This window comes from Trachymyrmex cornetzi, unplaced genomic scaffold (assembly GCF_001594075.2).
Source record: "Trachymyrmex cornetzi isolate Tcor2-1 unplaced genomic scaffold, Tcor1.1 scaffold124, whole genome shotgun sequence".
Lineage (NCBI taxonomy): Eukaryota > Metazoa > Arthropoda > Insecta > Hymenoptera > Formicidae > Trachymyrmex > Trachymyrmex cornetzi.
The window spans coordinates 309,547-328,604 of NW_017295806.1; the positions used below are offsets into that span (position 1 = coordinate 309,547).

The window sequence follows — 19,058 nt, forward strand, 5'->3', positions numbered from 1 at the left end:
TCTTTTGCGAAGATAATATCATTCCTTTTTTTTCTAGGGACGCCCTGTACATCTTATGTAGTTTGTATTAATAAAGATATTAATACACAGACGCGCCATCTTGCTGACGTGTAGATCCTTTCCAATCTTTCTTTCTTATTTATTTTCACTCAAGTCTCTCCTTCTCTCTCCCTCCCTTTTCCTCTCTCTCTTTTTTACATACACACGCGCGCATACACACGCTTATTCCCTACACTCTTTCTCCTTCTGTCTAGTATAAACAATGCACATGCTAGCAAGATATATTATGCTGTATGAGTGATATAGACTCTATGCTATTGTTATATATATCATATCTATTTTCTTTTCTTTTTCTTTTTCGCGTTTCATTTATGCGAAGCTGCTTAACAGTTATATACGTTAAGGACTTCATTCCTTTAAATTTTTTTTAAGATCAATATCTGGAAAAATGCTGTTATTGATAACTACAGATTTTAATCTTTGAATTTGTTGCTCTTCGTCAGCAACATCGGCGATTGTTTAAATCATTTCTTCGCGATCATTCACGATTTTTTACAATTAGTCTCATCCTGCCAACATAATTTTCTATCTTTTCCCTTTCTTATATTAACCGCGCTTGCTGCTATTCATTTTCTCATGAATGACAAATGTGACAACACACATTCTTCAAATATATCAATACCTTATTATATAATACATTACATTTACATATCGATTGTGTGTAAGGATGTATCCAGGTAGAGGAAATAGCGATAAAATGTAAATTGCAGGTAGCTTTCTTTATATACCTTCAACCTCTGTTCTCTATGTATCACAGCCTGGGCCGCGCCACTGCCTTTTTCTTACAACGAAATATTTTTATTCCCATTCCTTTCCTTACTCCTATTTGGAACATGTGTGTATCTTTAATTTTCTGCGTGTATCTTTAATGTGCGAGGCCTTTCCTGTTCCGCGTTTTTGAACCAATCCCACACGGTTCACGTAAATTTAACGCAAGCGACATAATATTTGCGATTATATGAATAAAAAAAGGTATTGGTACGATTAAGTAAGTATAACTGTTTCAATTTAAATAATCATAATATATGAAAATTATAAAAGTTACAGATTTGTGTGTGTGTGTGATAAATGGTTACCTTCAAAAGATCTACAAAAAACGATAGTTTCATGAATCATACAGATATATTCTTTGAATCATTAATAAAGTATAAAGCAGACATGTCCAATTTTAGCTCCAAAGCCTAAACGCTTCCCTCACTCTAGTCTCTTACGGAATGAAATGAAAAAGATGAAGCGTGAGATAGATGCTGGAACGCCAGTAATGCTGGCGCACCAGAGTATTTATCTCATTCATCATCTTCTGTATTTTATTTTATTTGATTATAATGATTATTGATTTGAATCAAATCTTTCTAATCACAATATTTAAAAATATTTAATCGTGTGTATCTTGATCAATACTTTTGTTTTCAAATGTATATTTTATCATTAATCATTTTCACACATTTATAACTTTCCTTTTTTGCAGTATCATATATACATAAATCTACAAAGAATCTTTATAAAGAATACAATGACTTTCTTTGCGTCACACATAAGTCTCACGCGAATAATGTGGGACCGGTTTACATATGCTTGCCTTATAAGCCATATGAGGATCGATCAATCTAGGGTGACTAAAGATGGTCAATCAAGAAAAAACAAATGATCAAAATAAATCTAAAATAGCACTAATACAATATGTTGACTTGCGATGTTGAGGCAGTGGCATAATGGTGCACTAGTATAAGAATTACGCAGGCCGTTTTCCACGTCCATGCGTCCATCGACGTCGTTGTTGCTATTGCTGCTACTGCGACGTCAAAAGATTTATTCAGCCGACCGGCGCTATCGCCATTAATCGGCGACAGGGAAACTAGGGCACCACGTCCCAGATTTCGGCGAGGAAAAGTGGCAGCTTCTTGTTCTTAAATTTCAGGTTCAAGCACATTTCACTGTTTTGATTACCAAGGGTTCTGAGTTCGGTTAGAACTGATAAAAGTTTAGCGAAGATCGTACCGGACTTCGGTCGACGACGATTATCCACATATGCTTTCAGAGTCTTCAAGTAGATTTCTTGAAGTTTCTCCACTTTTCTGCTTTCCAACAAATTGGGTCTTTCTGCAAAGCAATAACCATTATTACATACAGCACAGAATTTTCTATTGCAACAATGTTATGTCATTGTAAATTGCAATATAATTTAACAGAGATGTATTATATCTAGAGTCCGATCGCGAAACCAAATTTTGTCCTTCGGTCGAAATCGAAAATAAATATTCGGTTGTCATTCAATTTCGGCCGAAAACGAAACCGAAACCGAAACTTAGATAAGTTAGATAAGTCTTACAAAAAAAAGAAGGAGAGAGAGTAAGAGAACGTTAAGCTAACGGAGTTACATTTTTTTCGGCTGGAGTTGAAACCGACTTTTTTGGATTAATTTTACAGAGATTTACGTATTATTTTCAGAAATCATGACAAATTTATATACTCTTTAAAAAACGAGATTTTATTAAAATATCTAACTATAATAATATAATAATATTGCACACTCAACTTTTAAAGAAATCAAATTACAGTTATTATTAGGATCATATCAAAGTTTGTACTCAAATTGTCTTAAGTTAATCAACGAGTTAATAATTAAAATCGAACAGTTGTTTTTTGAACGCTAACTGGAGCGTTGCAATTTGTATAGTTTCGATTTACCCACCGAAATTTCTTCTTAATTTCGGCCGAAACCGAAATCAAATCGAAACATTGATTTTTTACCGAAATTGACCGAAACTGAAATTTCGGTCGGACTCTAATTATATCTATTGATATTTGGTTCGCCATATTAATATAATATTAAATAAATACAAAAGAAGGGACGGCGAATCTAAATTGGATGTTTAATACTATATATATATTAACAAACACAGAAATTATAAAATCATAACAGATGTTTCTCAACTTCCATCGGGTCATTCTCAATGTTCAAATAGAATTAAAATTTAATGAATGCGGAACATTATTAAAACGGCAATTAAAAATTATTGAATAAAAATCCTAATAGTACAAATTACTTTCTTATATATTGATGTCATTCGTAATTTTTGTGAAAAGTAGAATAGATAAACAGCCGGTAATTCATAAATAGGTTAGATAATCGTAAAAAAAATTAAACAATCGTTGATCTTATTCGCGAAATAGCTCGTTGGAAAGTTTCAGGAATAAGATCAGGTTCGTATCAGGAAGAAGAAACGATTATTAAACGCTTATAAAAGAATGACACGAGTTTTAAGATGTTAACAGAGATTCCGGGGAAAAAGTTTTGTATACATATAATTATACAGGGTGTTTGGAAATTAATAATAAAGGGTTTCATACATGAAATGTATAACAGAGCATAAGCATAACATAAGGCTAAAGCGGGGAGCACAGACTCTTGCATAACGCATAACACGTAATGCATAAGAATATGTACCAATCGAAGTTCTCCGTTTCTTTCCCTTCCATATAATAGAGAACTCTGGTTGGTTCAATTTCTTATGCCTCATGTGTTATGCGTTATGCAAGAGTCTGTGCTCCCCGCTTAAACCAATGAGCATCTTATGTAAATCAATAAGGCGACATTATGGTAGATGCTCATTGTCCAGCAGTCTTATGTTATGCTTATGCTCTGTTATGCATTTCATGTGTGAAGCTCTTAAGTCTTTCGCACAGGGGTAGAATGGACTAAACTGAGAAGAAAAGTCCTCTACCATTTTACAATTGTCGCAATGATTAACGAGTTATTAACTTATGAAAATAGCCAAATTCGCTCAGCTCACCGCCAAATACAAGCTCGCGACAGGATAGTACCCGCTCCGCACGTTGTTTATAAGCGGCAATTGCTGTCGCTAGGCATTACGTGCCTAGCGACGGCGAACGCGCGCCTCATCGCGCTGGGCAGTCCCATGATGTAAGAATATAAGGTGTTTCACTCCCGAGATGCGCAGTGTTGGCCAATCAGAAAGTTGCCTCAAATGCAAAAAAACATGGCTTCATCAGAAAGTTGCCTCAAATGCAAAAAATATGGCTTCATCTATGATCCGCAACAGGATTTGTAACCGAATTTACAGGGTAAGTTACATGTTAAGTGATATTACTTGGATTCCATTCCGTTCTTAATCGTCGACGGTCGTGGTAGCGTCATTCCGCTGAGGGAGGATCGTTCTTATTCCTTATTCTAACAGTCACCTAACCTATTGGCTGAGGGCTTGATTAGTCCTAATTTACTGTGATAATTCTTTAATATTTTGTTCTTACAGAATCGAGTTTTCTATTATATCTTAAAAAATAAAAAAGAAAAATAAGGTTATTGCGTATTTCTTCATGTATTAATGTTATTCATATCTATGACAAGTACACCGTTTCCAAACAATTTGTTGTACAATTACGGTTTTTTATAGTAGTACGTATGTGTATTTAACATTAATTTCAAATCAATACATGAACATATTTGCCCTGAAAGAAGCAAACTTATTATTATTCACTATTATGAAAACTTTATATATTTTTTAAGCTTTTATTCACATTATGTATAATACTTAATTTGAATTTCGCGCTGCATTTGGGGCTAAATTTTGATTGGCTGCTCTATTTTTGGCCCCGCCTACATGTGCAATGAAACACCTTATATTCTTACATCATGGGCAGTCCTATCCTGTCGCGCTCTCGCATTTGACGGTGGGCTGGGCGAATTTGGCTATTTTCATAACTCGTTGATCATTGCGACAATTGTAAAATGGTAGAGGACTTTTCTTCTCAGTTTAGTCCATTCTGCTCCTGTGCGAAAGACTTATCACTAATTTCCAAATATCCTGTATATATTTATATATGTATGTATAATTATATAAAATCATATGTAATTATATATAACAATATATGGGATCATATATGGCATATTTTTGCTATATGTATATGAAATATGTTCATACATCCTTCTTTCTTTTGTAAAATTACTTTTTAATGTAATAGAAATAATAATAGTAATGTGAAAACATAAAAAATAATTAAAGGGATAATTTTCGCATTGTTTGTTTTAGAAAAAATCAAGTTTGAAGAAATGTAAAAAAATTACTTACGTATAATTATATATAAAATTATGCATAATTATGTATGAGCAATTTTTTACACATTTTTCCATACTTTTTTTTTTCTAAAACAAACAGTGCGAAAATTATCCCTTTAATTATTTTTTATGTTTTCACATTACTATTATTATTTCTATTACACTAAAAAATAATTTTACCAAAGAAAAAAAGGAAAATTAAAAAAATAAAATTTTTCTACTATTTCGCAAAAAAAGCCATATAAAATATAGTTATTAATTAAAAAACATTGGTGAATAATCGCTTCCGAGTGCAGTGCAGAATTTAATATCGCTTGGAGAGCGATCACTGATTGTCAATATTTTTTAATTAATAACTGAAAAACATAGTCTAAAAAAGGTCGTTTTTTTGCCAACTAATACAACAATGCAAAACATAGTGAATCTTATATAGATTTCAACCTACACTGTGTGAACACTGTTATTAATTTATAAAAATAAAAATCAATTTTACATCATAAATAAAGTGACCGTAAAAAAAGCTGGAATAGTGACTTAAGTTCAGCTTTTTTTATGGTCACTTTATGTACGATATAAAATTGATTTTGATTTTTTATGAATATAAAAACAAAATAATAGTAAATTAAATTGATAGATAAAAAACAAACATTCTTAATACTTTCTGCTTCTATAACAGACACATTTTTCCTAATTTTGGACTTATGCCACTTGTCAACTAGGGGGTTCAAATAATTCATTCATATTGAAATAATGCATATTACCAAGAGGATGAAAAATAGGACTTTAATTCGAAAAACGACGATATCTCCCGAATTTTCAATGAAAGCTAATAACACCATCATGTTCAACAGGTCGAAATTTATAAGATTCACTATTTTGTACTTTTGTATTAGTAGGCAAAACACGACTTTAGACTATGTTCTTTTATACAACTTCTTTTTTGCAAAATAGGAAAATTTTTGTTCAGCTTCACTTAATTATATGTATACACAAGCGTTTTGACATCTATCAGAAAAGAAAGTTTATATGCAATATGCTTTGCTTTGCATCGTCACGTGAAAAAAAAGCAGAGCTTTTATTGAATATGGCTCATCACTCATCGCCCATTGCGTCCAGTGTGCAGTAGGCATAAACGATAACAGCGACGTACAGGAACTGCCCATACTAGATTATGGATGCGTTTCGAATTGCGTTAAGTGCACATAGTATCTCTAGACTGCGCATTCGAGGAGTGGGGAGTAGTCCTCATTTAGAAAAGGACCCACTCACTTGGCGTTCTCTCTAGTTTCGCGCACGCGTGTAAGGTGTATCTGTCATGGTATATCCATACAACTTACATAGCCACATAAACGTATGCATAAAGAAAATTATTATTATTATAGTTATGGGTGGATATACTCTGTGAGAGGGGATCGAAAGCACGAAGAAGTTCTGCGGGCTAGGGTGTGCAAATTCCCCTCTTAGAAAGGAGGAAGACAATTTCAGCGCCACCTGTGCTATGACCCGGATAGGTCGAACTAAAAGCGGTCAACGTGACAACGAATGGGGATACGCCACATATGTGTATATGGGTTTGTTCGCATCGCATGCTCCAATATGTTCCAATATGCTCCTACTATAGCTCCTACTTACTCTATCAAGCGCGTTGGAGTGAGTAGGAGCTATGGTAGGAGTATGTTGGAACATGGAGCATGCGACGCGAACAAACCTTATATATACTTATATATATATATATATGCATATAATATCAGCTAAGATTCTTAATTTTGCTACAAATATTATTAGTTTCTGTTTCAAAAAGAAATTATCTTAATATCTTCAGCTGAACATCATTTTACTGTAGCAGTGAATATTTTTCGCTGTAGCGCCTAAATTTTAGCAGATAATAAATTGGGCTTTGGCAACAATGACATTAGCTGTCCCTATTATAAGAACACATTTTAACTGCCACAGCTATATTTTAACTGCGTTGGCTAATCTTTTCTCTGCGTGTAGACTGATTGGCCGGAAAGATTTCGTCTGGTCGTAGCTGTCTTTACCCAGTTTTGATATAAAAACCACTTTTACCTGAGTTTCTAGAATGTATCCCAGAGCTAGATTGACTTTAAACAGAACGATAAGTCTGTTAGCCAGAATACATAATTCTTCTTGTAGCATAGCCGATATTATTTCATCACATCCAGGAGCCTCAAATGGTTCAAATTTGTTAACCGCCCATACAAGTTTTCTCCTGTCTATCACGAAGATGGCAACCTTCCAGTCATGCCTGAACGCCCACGTACAATATTAGTCGAGAACTTTACTGATGAGAGAACTCGGCTATGTTTTTGATCATCTCGCTACGCGAAAATAAAAAGAAGAAGCGTGTATCGCTAACGATGCTTCCTTATGTAGGAAAATCGTGATCTATGCGTGGACCAACCACCGCAGTAATAATCGCAGATTGACAGCCGATGCGGTTAATCAATTACAAACGTTCGTTTGGTAACACTCCGTTCTGCAACGTTGAAGTGGGCCCACTATTGCATTTTTCATCGCAATAGGGATCTTCCCTAACATCGATACCATCAAGATCATAAAAAAAAATTAATTTACGTTTATATGTTATACAATTTTATTTAAAAAATAAAAAAAGTAATTCTATGGTAGAAATATTATTCTTGAAATTATACAATACATATATATATATATATATATATATATATATAATTTTGTATAACATACATAAATATATAATTTAGACTGACAAGAAAAAAAAATCTCGGACTCAAAATTTTGTCATTTTTTTCAAATTAATCGGGCTGTATTTCTTAAAGCGTATATCGTAGAACTAAATCAATTATTGCATCGTATTCAGCAACCAAAAAAACATACAGCACCATATTTAAAATCAGGATTAAGCCATTTTTGCATCAAATCAAACATGTATTAAAGAAATTAAGCGAGTTAATTATTAATAAAGTGGTTTTGTTAACCATATTGGTTTGCACAAGAATTATCGTGCTTAACTCCTATTGCCCTGTTTTATCTAATCATTTTGTATTAAAGAAAATCGAAACTTTGATTTAAGAATCGTTCACTAGCGACTTCTAAATCTTAATATTTTTTGATAAAAATTTAGGGATGATTTTTTGAAAGTTTTTGAGCCGAGAGGCCGATTTAAAAGAAATTTGTTTTCCTTGTCAGTCTAATACACACACACACACACACACACACGCGCGCACACACACACACAGCTTAAACAAATATAAACCCAGCAAACACAAAGTTACGTGTAACGTACCCGTTGTAATTTCCCACTCGACAATATAATTGTAATATAACACACGTGTTAACTTTATTACACATGGTTGAATTCATAAAAAAATAATCTTTAATTTGATAAACAAAAAATTTGAAAATTTAAGATTTTAGAAATGGGTGGTGGGGGTATTTTGTTAAAAAAAAAAAATTTTTTTTTTTCTTTATATCTTTAAAGTAGTCTTGAAACCGTACAATTTCTGTTTAAAAAATTTTTTTCTATCTTTTATACTTTCGACGATATTCGCCTCGAAAGAAAAATACCGCTTTTCTTTCAAAGGGGTGTTTTACCCCTTAAACATGAGTTAGGGTACGTATAAAAAAATACGTGTCTCTTAGATTTTCGTGTTTAACAACATATTTCATGGAGAATCAAATCGGTTCCGGACAGTTGTGAACCTTCCCTTGTAAATTTTGGTTCAAAACTCTCGTTATTACGATATGACGTGACTCTTTAATAAAAGTGTGAAACACAAATGTGCTCACGAGAGTGGGCGAAGAACAATAAATGACGAGTGTGAATAAAGATAAGGTTACTGTTTTAAATCAATAACGAGTTATTCTTCAGAAAAAGAAAACGATAATAAGTTACTTTTATAATTTTCTTAATCCTAACTTATATTTATTATAAGAACTATCTACTAATTCGCAATCATTACCCATTGTCCTTTTTGCGCTGTCAACTTTTACCCAGATAGTCATAAAGATATTTTTTAGATATGCGTGTTTTCTGGATTTACAATACGAAATGATTCATAGAATAAATATTTAAACTAAAAATCGCATTTATTTGAATACCTGATATATTTGACGCAAAACGTTATTATATTTTTTATACATACCTGAAAAGATGACAATAGCTGTGAGCAAAGCATATTCAGCATTATTAACTCTCATAGCATACATTTGTCGACAGAATCGCAAAAGGTCTTCAATGGTCTCTCCCATTCCGGCAACATTATAACTGTCACGTGTATACGATTGATTGTTAGCAAAAATGATGCTATCGGTTTGCACATCATACTTTCTTGCCATCCGTAGCATCATCACCTCACTAGAGCATGCTTTCAGTAGAGTGATTTGATCTTCACGTAACAACTCATTAAAGCCGGGTAATCTCTTTGAGAATTCGACGATCAATTGAACAGTCAGAATCGTGATTTCAGTAATATGCCTGAAACTGTAATCACTCGGATCTTCGCCTTCCATTGGTTGATTCTAAAAAACAAAACATTTCATATCAAATGCAACATTATTTATCACATTAGCCTTATATTTATGTACAAATATTTTAACGTTAACCGTGTACAAGGATTCAAATACACCCCACTCATTTTTAGTAAAAAATGGAAAGAAATAACTTTGGCTGCGTAAGTATCTTTTTGTATTTTTTTTATTTGGAGTGTACTGGAATGAATATACACATCTGTACACGGTTAAATGCTCAGGTGTTCTTGAAAGCCACAATACTATATTAAAAGTCACCAATTTCAATGAAGTTTTTTTAAATTTTATGTAAAACATATAAAAATTGTGTGTGAAACATATGACAGATAGAGAGCATTCCTAAAAAAACTTTAATTTCCATTCAGCAACTTTTATTTACGTTTTTATTAGCCTGGAGTGTGTTTTTTGTACCCCTGTACACAAACAGAAAATTAACAATTAAACATAAAATTAGGAATCTATAATACAATACTATAAATAGAATAATACAAATAAATGAAGTATAATAGCACATTGAGAAAAATGGTTTGTTTATATAAACAAGACGTATACGGTTGAACGCATTTTGGTTAAATTAAACAATTTCTGGTCATTTGGTAGAATTTAAAATTTTACAACCAGAACAGTTGATAGATTATACTGAAGATTTGTTTTATATCTTTCTGTTGAATCTACAAAACTTCTAGTTATATTCACTACTTTCACTAGACTATGCAACATTACTAGAGTTCTTAACATTAACCTCAGGGTACCCTAGTTTTATTATTGTGCAAGTCGCGAATAGGGCAAAGGTAAAGATGAACACATATTATTTAAATTGTTTTATGTCATGAGTGTTCTTAGTATCTTGTAATGAAGTGGAACGATTACTAGATTAGTTGGATCAACCGACGAGACACCATTAAAGATCGACATTCTTACAGGAATTCGCATTATAAAAATAGAATCTTTTAATTATACAACAAACATCAGAAAGACGCCATAATAAAATAAAAATGGCAAAATTTGCAATATCATATACGAGGGTCGTCTGAAAAGTTTTGAGCCTCATCATGAAGATGGCGTTACTGGTCAAAGCCATTCTGGTATTATAATCGTGATACTTACGGAAGATATCTGTGACAATTGTGGCCACTTTGGAAGTTTAGTTCTTGTTTTACAATCATTTGTGTCATTTTGTAAAAATGGAAAAAATTGAATATCGTGCTATAATTAAATTCTTGCATTTGAAAGGCAATACGTCTACGCAAATTAAAGTCGAGTTGGACGCTGTTTACGGGGACTCTGCCCCATCATTTGCCACCGTGAAAAGATGGGTAGCTGAATTTAAACGTGGTTGTACCAGCTTAGCTGATGATGAGCGTTCGGGACGGCCAACAACTGCGACCACCACCGATAACATCGAAGAAATTCATCAAATGATAATGGACAACCGTCGAATTAAGATTAGGGAGATAACAGAGGCTGTTGGCATATCAAAAGAACGTGTTTGTCATATATTGACTGAAGAATTAGGCATACGTAAGTTAACCGCGCGTTGGGTGCCGCGCTTGCTCACTCTGGATCAAAAACGCATTCGAATGAACATTTCTAAGGCCTTGTTGGAGCGGTTTAAGCGAAACGAGTCGGATTTTTTGCGTCGATTAATAACGGTTGATGAAACTTGGGGTCCACTTCACTCCTGAAACGAAAGAACAATCAAAAAAATTCAAAACAGTGGACTGCGAAGGGTGAACCTGCTCCGAAGAAAGCGAAGACGGTTTTATCGGCGGGAAAGTGATGGCGACTTTTTTTTGGGACAGTCATGGAATTGTGTTGATCGACTATGAAAAAGGTAAAACAATAACAGGAACGTACTACGTATCATTGCTTGACAAGCTGAAGGCAGAAATTGAGAAAAAACGACCGCATTTGAAAAAGAAGAAAGTGCTGTTCTAGCAAGATAACGCATCGTCTCACACTTCGGTGGTCGCTATGGCAAAAATTCACGAATTGCGGTTCGAATTAATTGACCATCCACCGTATTCACCAGATCTGGCCCCCAGCGACTTTTTTCTGTTTCCTAGGCTCAAAGTTTGGCTCGGAGGGCAGAAATTTTCGTCGAACGAGGAGGTCATCGCATTCATAGACGCCTATTTTGCAAAGCAAGATGCTCAGTATTATTTGAATGTATTAAAAGGGTGGGACCATCGCTGGAAAAAATGTATCGACTTAAAAGGAGATTATGTGGAAAAATAAAATTGAATTTGATCGAAAAATTACTTGTTTCTATGTTAGGCTCAAAATTTTTCAGACGACCCTTGTATTTAAAATAGAAGTGTGTGCGCACGCGCGCATGTGCAAAAAATATACTGTACCACATTTAAAATCTGGATTAAGCTATCTTTGCATCAAATCAAACATATATTAAGGAAAATCAAAACTTTGATTTAAAAATTGTTCACTAGCGATCTCTAAATCTTAATATCTTTTGATAAAAATTTAGGGATGTTCTTGTGGCATGAAATGGAAGCTTTTGAGCTGAGAAGCCGATTTTAAAAAAACTGTTTTTTTTCTTGTCAGCCTAGAGAGAGAGAGAGAGAGAGAGAGAGAGAGTGTGTGTGTGTGTGTGTGTGTGTTGCGCGTGCGTGTAACTTACTTTGTGTGTGTACTGTAACTTTTAAATGCCATAACTCGGAAAGTTCTTATGAAGAAAAGGTTTGTAACCAGTGTTTTGGAAACGTCTCAACGTCAGCTATAAAGATATACTATGAAAAATAGGGAGTTTCGTTTAAGATTTTTGTGTTAATCTTGAAAGCACTTTTCAAGGTCAAATTAATATCATCATCTGATAACTTTTTTAACACCCTATTACTTTCGTTTTAAACATTTTTTAGATAAATCAACATTTTTTGAGATATTAACCGTTCTAGAACCTTTACCATGCACTATAATACTAAATTTCTCGGAACCTACGACCTATACGCTCCCGCCATTTCCCTTAATTTACATCTTATGCTGTCAACTTTTAGTGATATCAAGAATTTTCATTAACTTGTTGTACAAACCGAGATGGTCCCTTGTGAGTGGAAAGAAGTGAGGTTAGAAAGAGAGTAAAAGGTGTAAGAGGAGGAAGAAGGGGAAGGAGAAGGGAACGGTGTGAGTGCGGGAACGAGAAGGCAAGGCTGGGAGTAAGCTTTAGTGTAGAGAGGAAACATAGAGAATAAAGCACGTGCGTGGGACTGAGAATACGCAGTAGGTAGAGGGGTGAGCGAGCGAGAAGAGAGCAGAGGTACGAAGCAAGTGAAGAAACACAGAGAAGGGAGATAGGAAGGAGAGATGACGTCCAATGAGAGTGATTGGAGAAGTGGTGAAGAGAAAGAAGGTATGATGGGAAATAGAGGGAGATTCGGAAGTGTGAGTAGCGGGGAAGTTAAAAGGAAGAGAGAGGGGGGAGAAGATGAGGTAGGGAGGAAAATAGGAGAGAAGCAAATAGTTAGGAAAAGTCAAAGATATAGAGAATGGACTGCGCAATCCGTGTGTCAAAATTGTCGATAGGGATGAGAGAGAGGGACCGTGGCAGACGGCCATTTCTCTTTCCATTCAATGGTGTAATGGGAAAGAGAATGAGAGGGAGATTGACCGTCTCGCACGGTCCCTCTCTCTCATTATTGTCGACCACATCTGGTACACTACTTAGATACGGATCGCGCAGTCCATTCTCTATGTCTTTGGGAAAAGTAGAAAGACGGAGATCACCTATAAAGAATGCAGGGGAGAAGGGGGGCATATTTTGGATATATTAGGAGCTCCGCACAATAAAAGGAACAGGGAACAGAGAACAGAGAATAAAAGAATAATACACACTATGTATTCCACAATACATGATTTCTGATAGGTTGAAATTCTTATTCTGTTCTTTGTTCCTTTTATTGTGCGAAGCCCCTTAAAAGGATGGATGGAGGAAATGAAAGAGAGGTGGAATAAGATGGAGGATAATCTGGGGAAGATTAAGAAGGAACTAAAAGACATAAGGGTGAGAGAGGAAGAGTGGAGAAGGGAGTATGAGAAAATGGGAAAAAGAATTGAGATGTTGGAGGAAAAATGGGAGGAGGGAAAGATAGGTGAGGGGGGGGGAGAGAAAAATAGACGATAGAGGAGAGAGTGAAGATATTGGAGGAGAGAGGGAGGGATACAGGGTTAGGGAGGATAGAGGGAAGGGATGGGAGGGGAGAGAAAGGAATGGAAGGAAGAGTATGAGCAACTTGCGACGAAAGCGGAGGTCCGGCTGTGGGTGTGTGTTCGGAATTAGATTAATTGTAAATTAGGTTTAAAATTAGTTGTAAGATTAGAGATAAGACTGGATGTAAAAGTATTGGAATTGTATCCCTGAGAGGAATCAATAAAATTACTACTACTACTACTACTTAAGTGTATTTTTCTTCTATATATTAATATATTAAGAAGATAAATAATTCAGAATAAAAATTTGTAGTATATATGAAACATAAAATATAACACATACAGTAATTCTTTTCAGATCCTCTTCGCTCGGTTGTTCGAATTCACATTGAAAAGACACGAGCCTATTTATCAGTTCTTCCTGTTCAGGACTAATAGGCTTAACGCAGGTGTAAGGACTGATAGGAGTGAGAATGCCGCTACTTCCGGACATGGATAACGACTCGGCTTCCGCTGGTTCAATTTTGACGCCCATTTGATCGCCCATTCCAGCGCTGCTTGGTGAACCGTTCATTGTCGTACTGTTTGGTTTATCTTTTTCCTACAGAATATATTAAGACAGATATATAAATAGCTCCATAATAGAAAAGCTCCATAAATCTAAGAAATTAAATGTGTAAATTAAACGTGTCTCCATGCAAAATAATTTGTACAGCTTTCTGAAATTGAAATTCCACCAAATTACCTTTACTCTATATTTTTAAGAAATGGGAATTGTTTACACCATGTACACTAGCAATATACATTACATATTTTTGTTTAAATAATCACAGTACAACAAAAGTACAAAAATAAAAGAAAAATTATATATAATTTTTACAAATAATTATTTGTACAAGATAATTCCACAAAACGAATGTAAAAAATTTTAATTGATCGTTTGGGAGTCTATTCTGGGTATATTTAATACGATAACATGAATGCCAACGATACCGTAAATATTGCACATAAAATTTCTCTAATGTGCAATTACATATTTTTCTCTAGAGTAAGTATATACATATATTTATCTCTTCTTTACATTAATTAATTCACCTTATTTTATGCGTACTAGTATAAAAATACAATTAAATTAAGTAAACAATGAATAAACCTTTTGCGAATTATTTTTTGAAAACAAAAAATAATTCGCAAAAGTATAGAAAAAGTATGCCAAAAGTATAGAAAAAAATATATCTTGTAAACTATTGACTTTAAAAAATTTTATTTTATTACTTATGTACAGATTAATTCGAAGCATCAAATTAATATACAAACCATATAAATCAATTTTAAAATATTAATGTTGCTATCTCCCAAGAAATACAATTTACAAGAAATTCTATATACTCTCTTTTACCATTATATTTGCTCCGAGGGATAAACCGCTGATTAAAATTGTGTACATCAATTGCTCATTGTCAGTAACACCAAATTTTTTATGCCCATTAATGCATAACCTTATATTGCTTATTATAATACACGCTTATTATACAATAACTCTTTTAAGTAATGTTCAGTAATGCCTTAAATCTGTACATCGCAATGCTCTCTGCGGTTTACCGTTTGATATGTTCCTTTGAATACTTTTAGTGCAACTTCTTGTTAAGTATTTTCTATATTTACCAAAAATAAATTATTTTTGATAATAATTTCTAGTAATTAACTCTGTAAAAGATCAAAAAACCCCTTCAAATTAAAGTCATATATTAAAAAAAAAATGTTTTATTATCTAAAATACTTATTAGATTTGAATAAATCTTCCACATAAAATATGATTAAAAAATGATTTTGAAACATGTTAAATTAATATAAAACACATTTTGTACAATCAAATATTTATCATTATAGGATAACTCTGATGTATACGCCGTATATATCAAAAACTTAATTTATGTGTATATTTAATCTATTTACTATATTTACAGGGTAAATGAACTATATCAAAAACTTTATATTGTCTACTTCTATGAAAAAAATATTAAGAATCTGAAATATTTATTTTTTATATCAAAAAAACGCTTTATAATCTGTTGCATTTTTTCTGAATATTCTGTAGGAAATGTGCAGCTACTCATAATTAAAATATACGGCTCGTGAAAAATTTACGAATAATATTTCAAAATAAGACATGAAATGACACAGTAGTTTATAATGTAGTATATTGTATTTACAAAAAAGTTGTAAAATAACAAAAAAAGTTGGAAAAAATAACGTCTTATTTCTATTGGGGTGCGTTCAAGAATTATGCCTAGATATCTTTGGAATGCTCTAGTGTGTTTGGAACGCTTAAGGTATAAGTTATACCTTAAGCGTTCAAAAACTTCAGATATAACTTACCCAAAGCATTCAGAAACATCTTGGGTCACTCTGACATCATTTTATCATCAATATTCTCGTTTATTATCGTTTATTCTAAATGAACCATCTTCACATAAAGCAAAAAAGTTACCCCTACTTCTTCTCTAACTGTCGACAATACGGAAATCCCCAGGGTATATTTGCACCGTTTTTTCGGAGTATATTATATTGGACCATAAACTTAATAGCAAACTTCACCTCAAATATCTTATCAACGAAGGACAAAACATCATTAATATCAACACGGCTTTATCAGGTCAAATGGGACTCACATCCTGGTCTGTTACTCACCATCTACCGCTCTGTCCTCAGAAGTTCAATCGAATATGGCTTCCAATTTTTCTCATGGAATACCCAGTCCTCAGACTTTATCAAGCTCAGGCTTTATCAAGCAATATAAAGCTATCAGAAGGGCCATGGGATATCGAATATCAACATCTATCAATATCATATTAAGCGAAGCAAGGGAACTCCCACTGTACCAAAGATTTACTCTCTCCATCTCTAGATACATATATAAGTCTATGGCCTACAAGTTCAGCCCTACTTATTTAGCCCTAAAGCAAATGGATTTGGTCACCACCAGCAAAAACCTTAAAGTAGAAGCCATCCAAAGATCCAGTCTTTTCAAGGCATATGTTCCCTCCAGACACGAGGAAAAAATTATCCAGCTGTCTTCTGGCACGAATTCGAAGTCTTTTCCATCGAGATCAACTATGTCAAGGTCATGCTAGACTGTGATACAAGAAACCCGCCAGGATTCATTGTTGCACAGTTTTTACACAAATCTCTTAATTACAGACTAAATGCTATCTCCGTCTTCACGGATGGTTCTAAGAAACCTGGCAACTCGGTTGGAGCTGGGATATTCTCACCTGACCTGAACATCGGTATCGCTCACAAACTTCCTACACAAACATCCATCTTTTCTGCGGAACTCAGGGCGATCTACCAAGCGACTCTACTTGCCCAGAGAATGTGGACACAGCCGCGTTACCATCTTCAACGACTCCAAGAGCACCCTGGACGCAATCAGCAACAAGGGCACTTCCCAACGTAACTACATTAAACAAACTATTTGGAACACTTCCAAGGAAGGTACTTCTATCACTCTCTTCTGGATCCTATCGCACACTGGTATTTCAGGAAACGAAACCGTCAATTCAATTGCTGAAGAGGCCGCAATTAATGGCTCTACCCCCGAGTTTCGCGTGCCACATGATGACCTTCTCAGTGAGTCTAAAAGTAAGACTTCATTGCAGTTCCAAAACTACCTCAAAACAGCAGCTTCTACCAAGGGAACCCTTTACTTCGCTCTAAGAAAACTTGGTTCGAAGACACTTCTCTCAACAGGGAAGAAATTGTTATGGTCAACCGGCTGAGATCTAACCACTACAATCTTCATGAAAGTCTATTCCGAGTTAACATTGTAGATTCGCCTTCTAGTCCTTGCGGTGCAATAAATCAAAATATCGACTACGAGTGTGACCTATATTCCCAAAAGCGCATTCATTCTTTTCTACGTGATAAATTTGCTAATTTCCCCGATGACATCTTTTCTCTCCTATCCCAATCTCCCCCCAAATTATGTAGGCTTTTCACAGCCTTCATGAAGGCTGCTGATCTCTTCTTTTGAATTTCCCTCTCCCTCCTTTGGTGCGCCGCTACCGTCAAGCGGCGGCAGGCGTCTGAATGGAGGAAAGTTGTGACAAGCTCGCATCATATGCAAACCACATCTGCCCTGTCATCTACTCCACACCTAATGACGCAGACCTCAATAGCCCAGTAACGGTCCGATTGATTGCAGGGCCAATCAACAGGAAGAAGAAGAAGATGCAATCTCATTCGCTTGGCGACCCACGGCATCGATAAGGGACGAGGATCATTCTAAATAATATATAAATTTTAATAAATTGTAGTAATAGTGTACACCTTCCATTAATCCAGAATAGTATAAATCATGTTAAAACGCAACAGTTTACGAGATATTTAATTGTTTACGATTTTTCATGCGCGTTATATACCTCCTTCATGAACTCGAGTCGCAAGAATAGTTCAGTAGAAGTAGAATTTTACCGGAAAAAAATTATAAACCAGCATTTCTCTTCACGAAAATCTTCGAAAGGCCATCAGAAAAGAAATGCGTATGTTTGAGACTTGAGACTTGTAAAGAAAATATGCGAAAAAAATCGAATAGTTGCAAAAAGCACGTAGTGAGAGACACGGTAGTGTAGCTAGCGCGAGACCGCCCCGTGTCTTTACACGAACGACGAGTTGCGAGCACTCGAGATTATCGGATCATTGCGAATATAAAGTTGATCGATTCTGAGTAGTCTCAATGGACAACTCGGATTTAAATTATATAATTAAAATGTTTTTTTTATTGTCTACGTACTCTACAAACAGAGATATCGCGATGCGAAGTCCAAAATGTCAAATTTTTAAGATACGTTATCATCGTTCTTGGAAATGTTGTCCGTTTCACATTTTAAACAGCAGATGGCACTCACCTGTTGCGTTCATAATGGAAGAAGATAGATGTCAACCGGATTAATGAACTGTACGAAATACATTTTAGATATTACTTCAATGTCTTTGGTACAATCCGTTACCGCCGTCACCGTGGGGAGGAGCCCTGGACGCAGAGACATTGGATAAGACTAGTGATACATGGTCATAATAGCGAACTTTGGATAGTTCTAACACTCAGGAAACCTCTCCTATAAAGTTGGGTTTATGGAATTTTTGATTCTCTTTTGATATTTTAAAATTTTAGGTATGTCTTAAAGTTGTTCCGGGGCCCAAATTCCCCTATAAAACTGGGTATAGTCCT

General features: G+C 34.6%; 1 protein-coding gene across 2 annotated transcripts in view; it reads right to left on the reverse strand.

The window, feature by feature from the left end:
• Positions 1-200: 200 nt before the first annotated feature.
• Ecr (ecdysone receptor) overlaps positions 201-19,058 on the reverse strand; it is a 60,069-nt gene continuing 41,211 nt past the window's right edge. The window contains exons 3-5 of one of the 2 annotated variants that reach the window (XM_018521835.1): positions 14,169-14,426; positions 9,280-9,655; positions 201-2,160 (exon numbers count right to left, since the gene is read on the reverse strand). In XM_018521835.1, coding sequence (XP_018377337.1) covers positions 1,916-2,160; positions 9,280-9,655; positions 14,169-14,426 — 879 coding nt within the window. In that variant the 3' untranslated portion in view covers positions 201-1,915. The remainder of the gene's footprint in view (positions 2,161-9,279; positions 9,656-14,168; positions 14,427-19,058) is intronic. The other variant, XM_018521836.1, reaches the window with a different exon arrangement.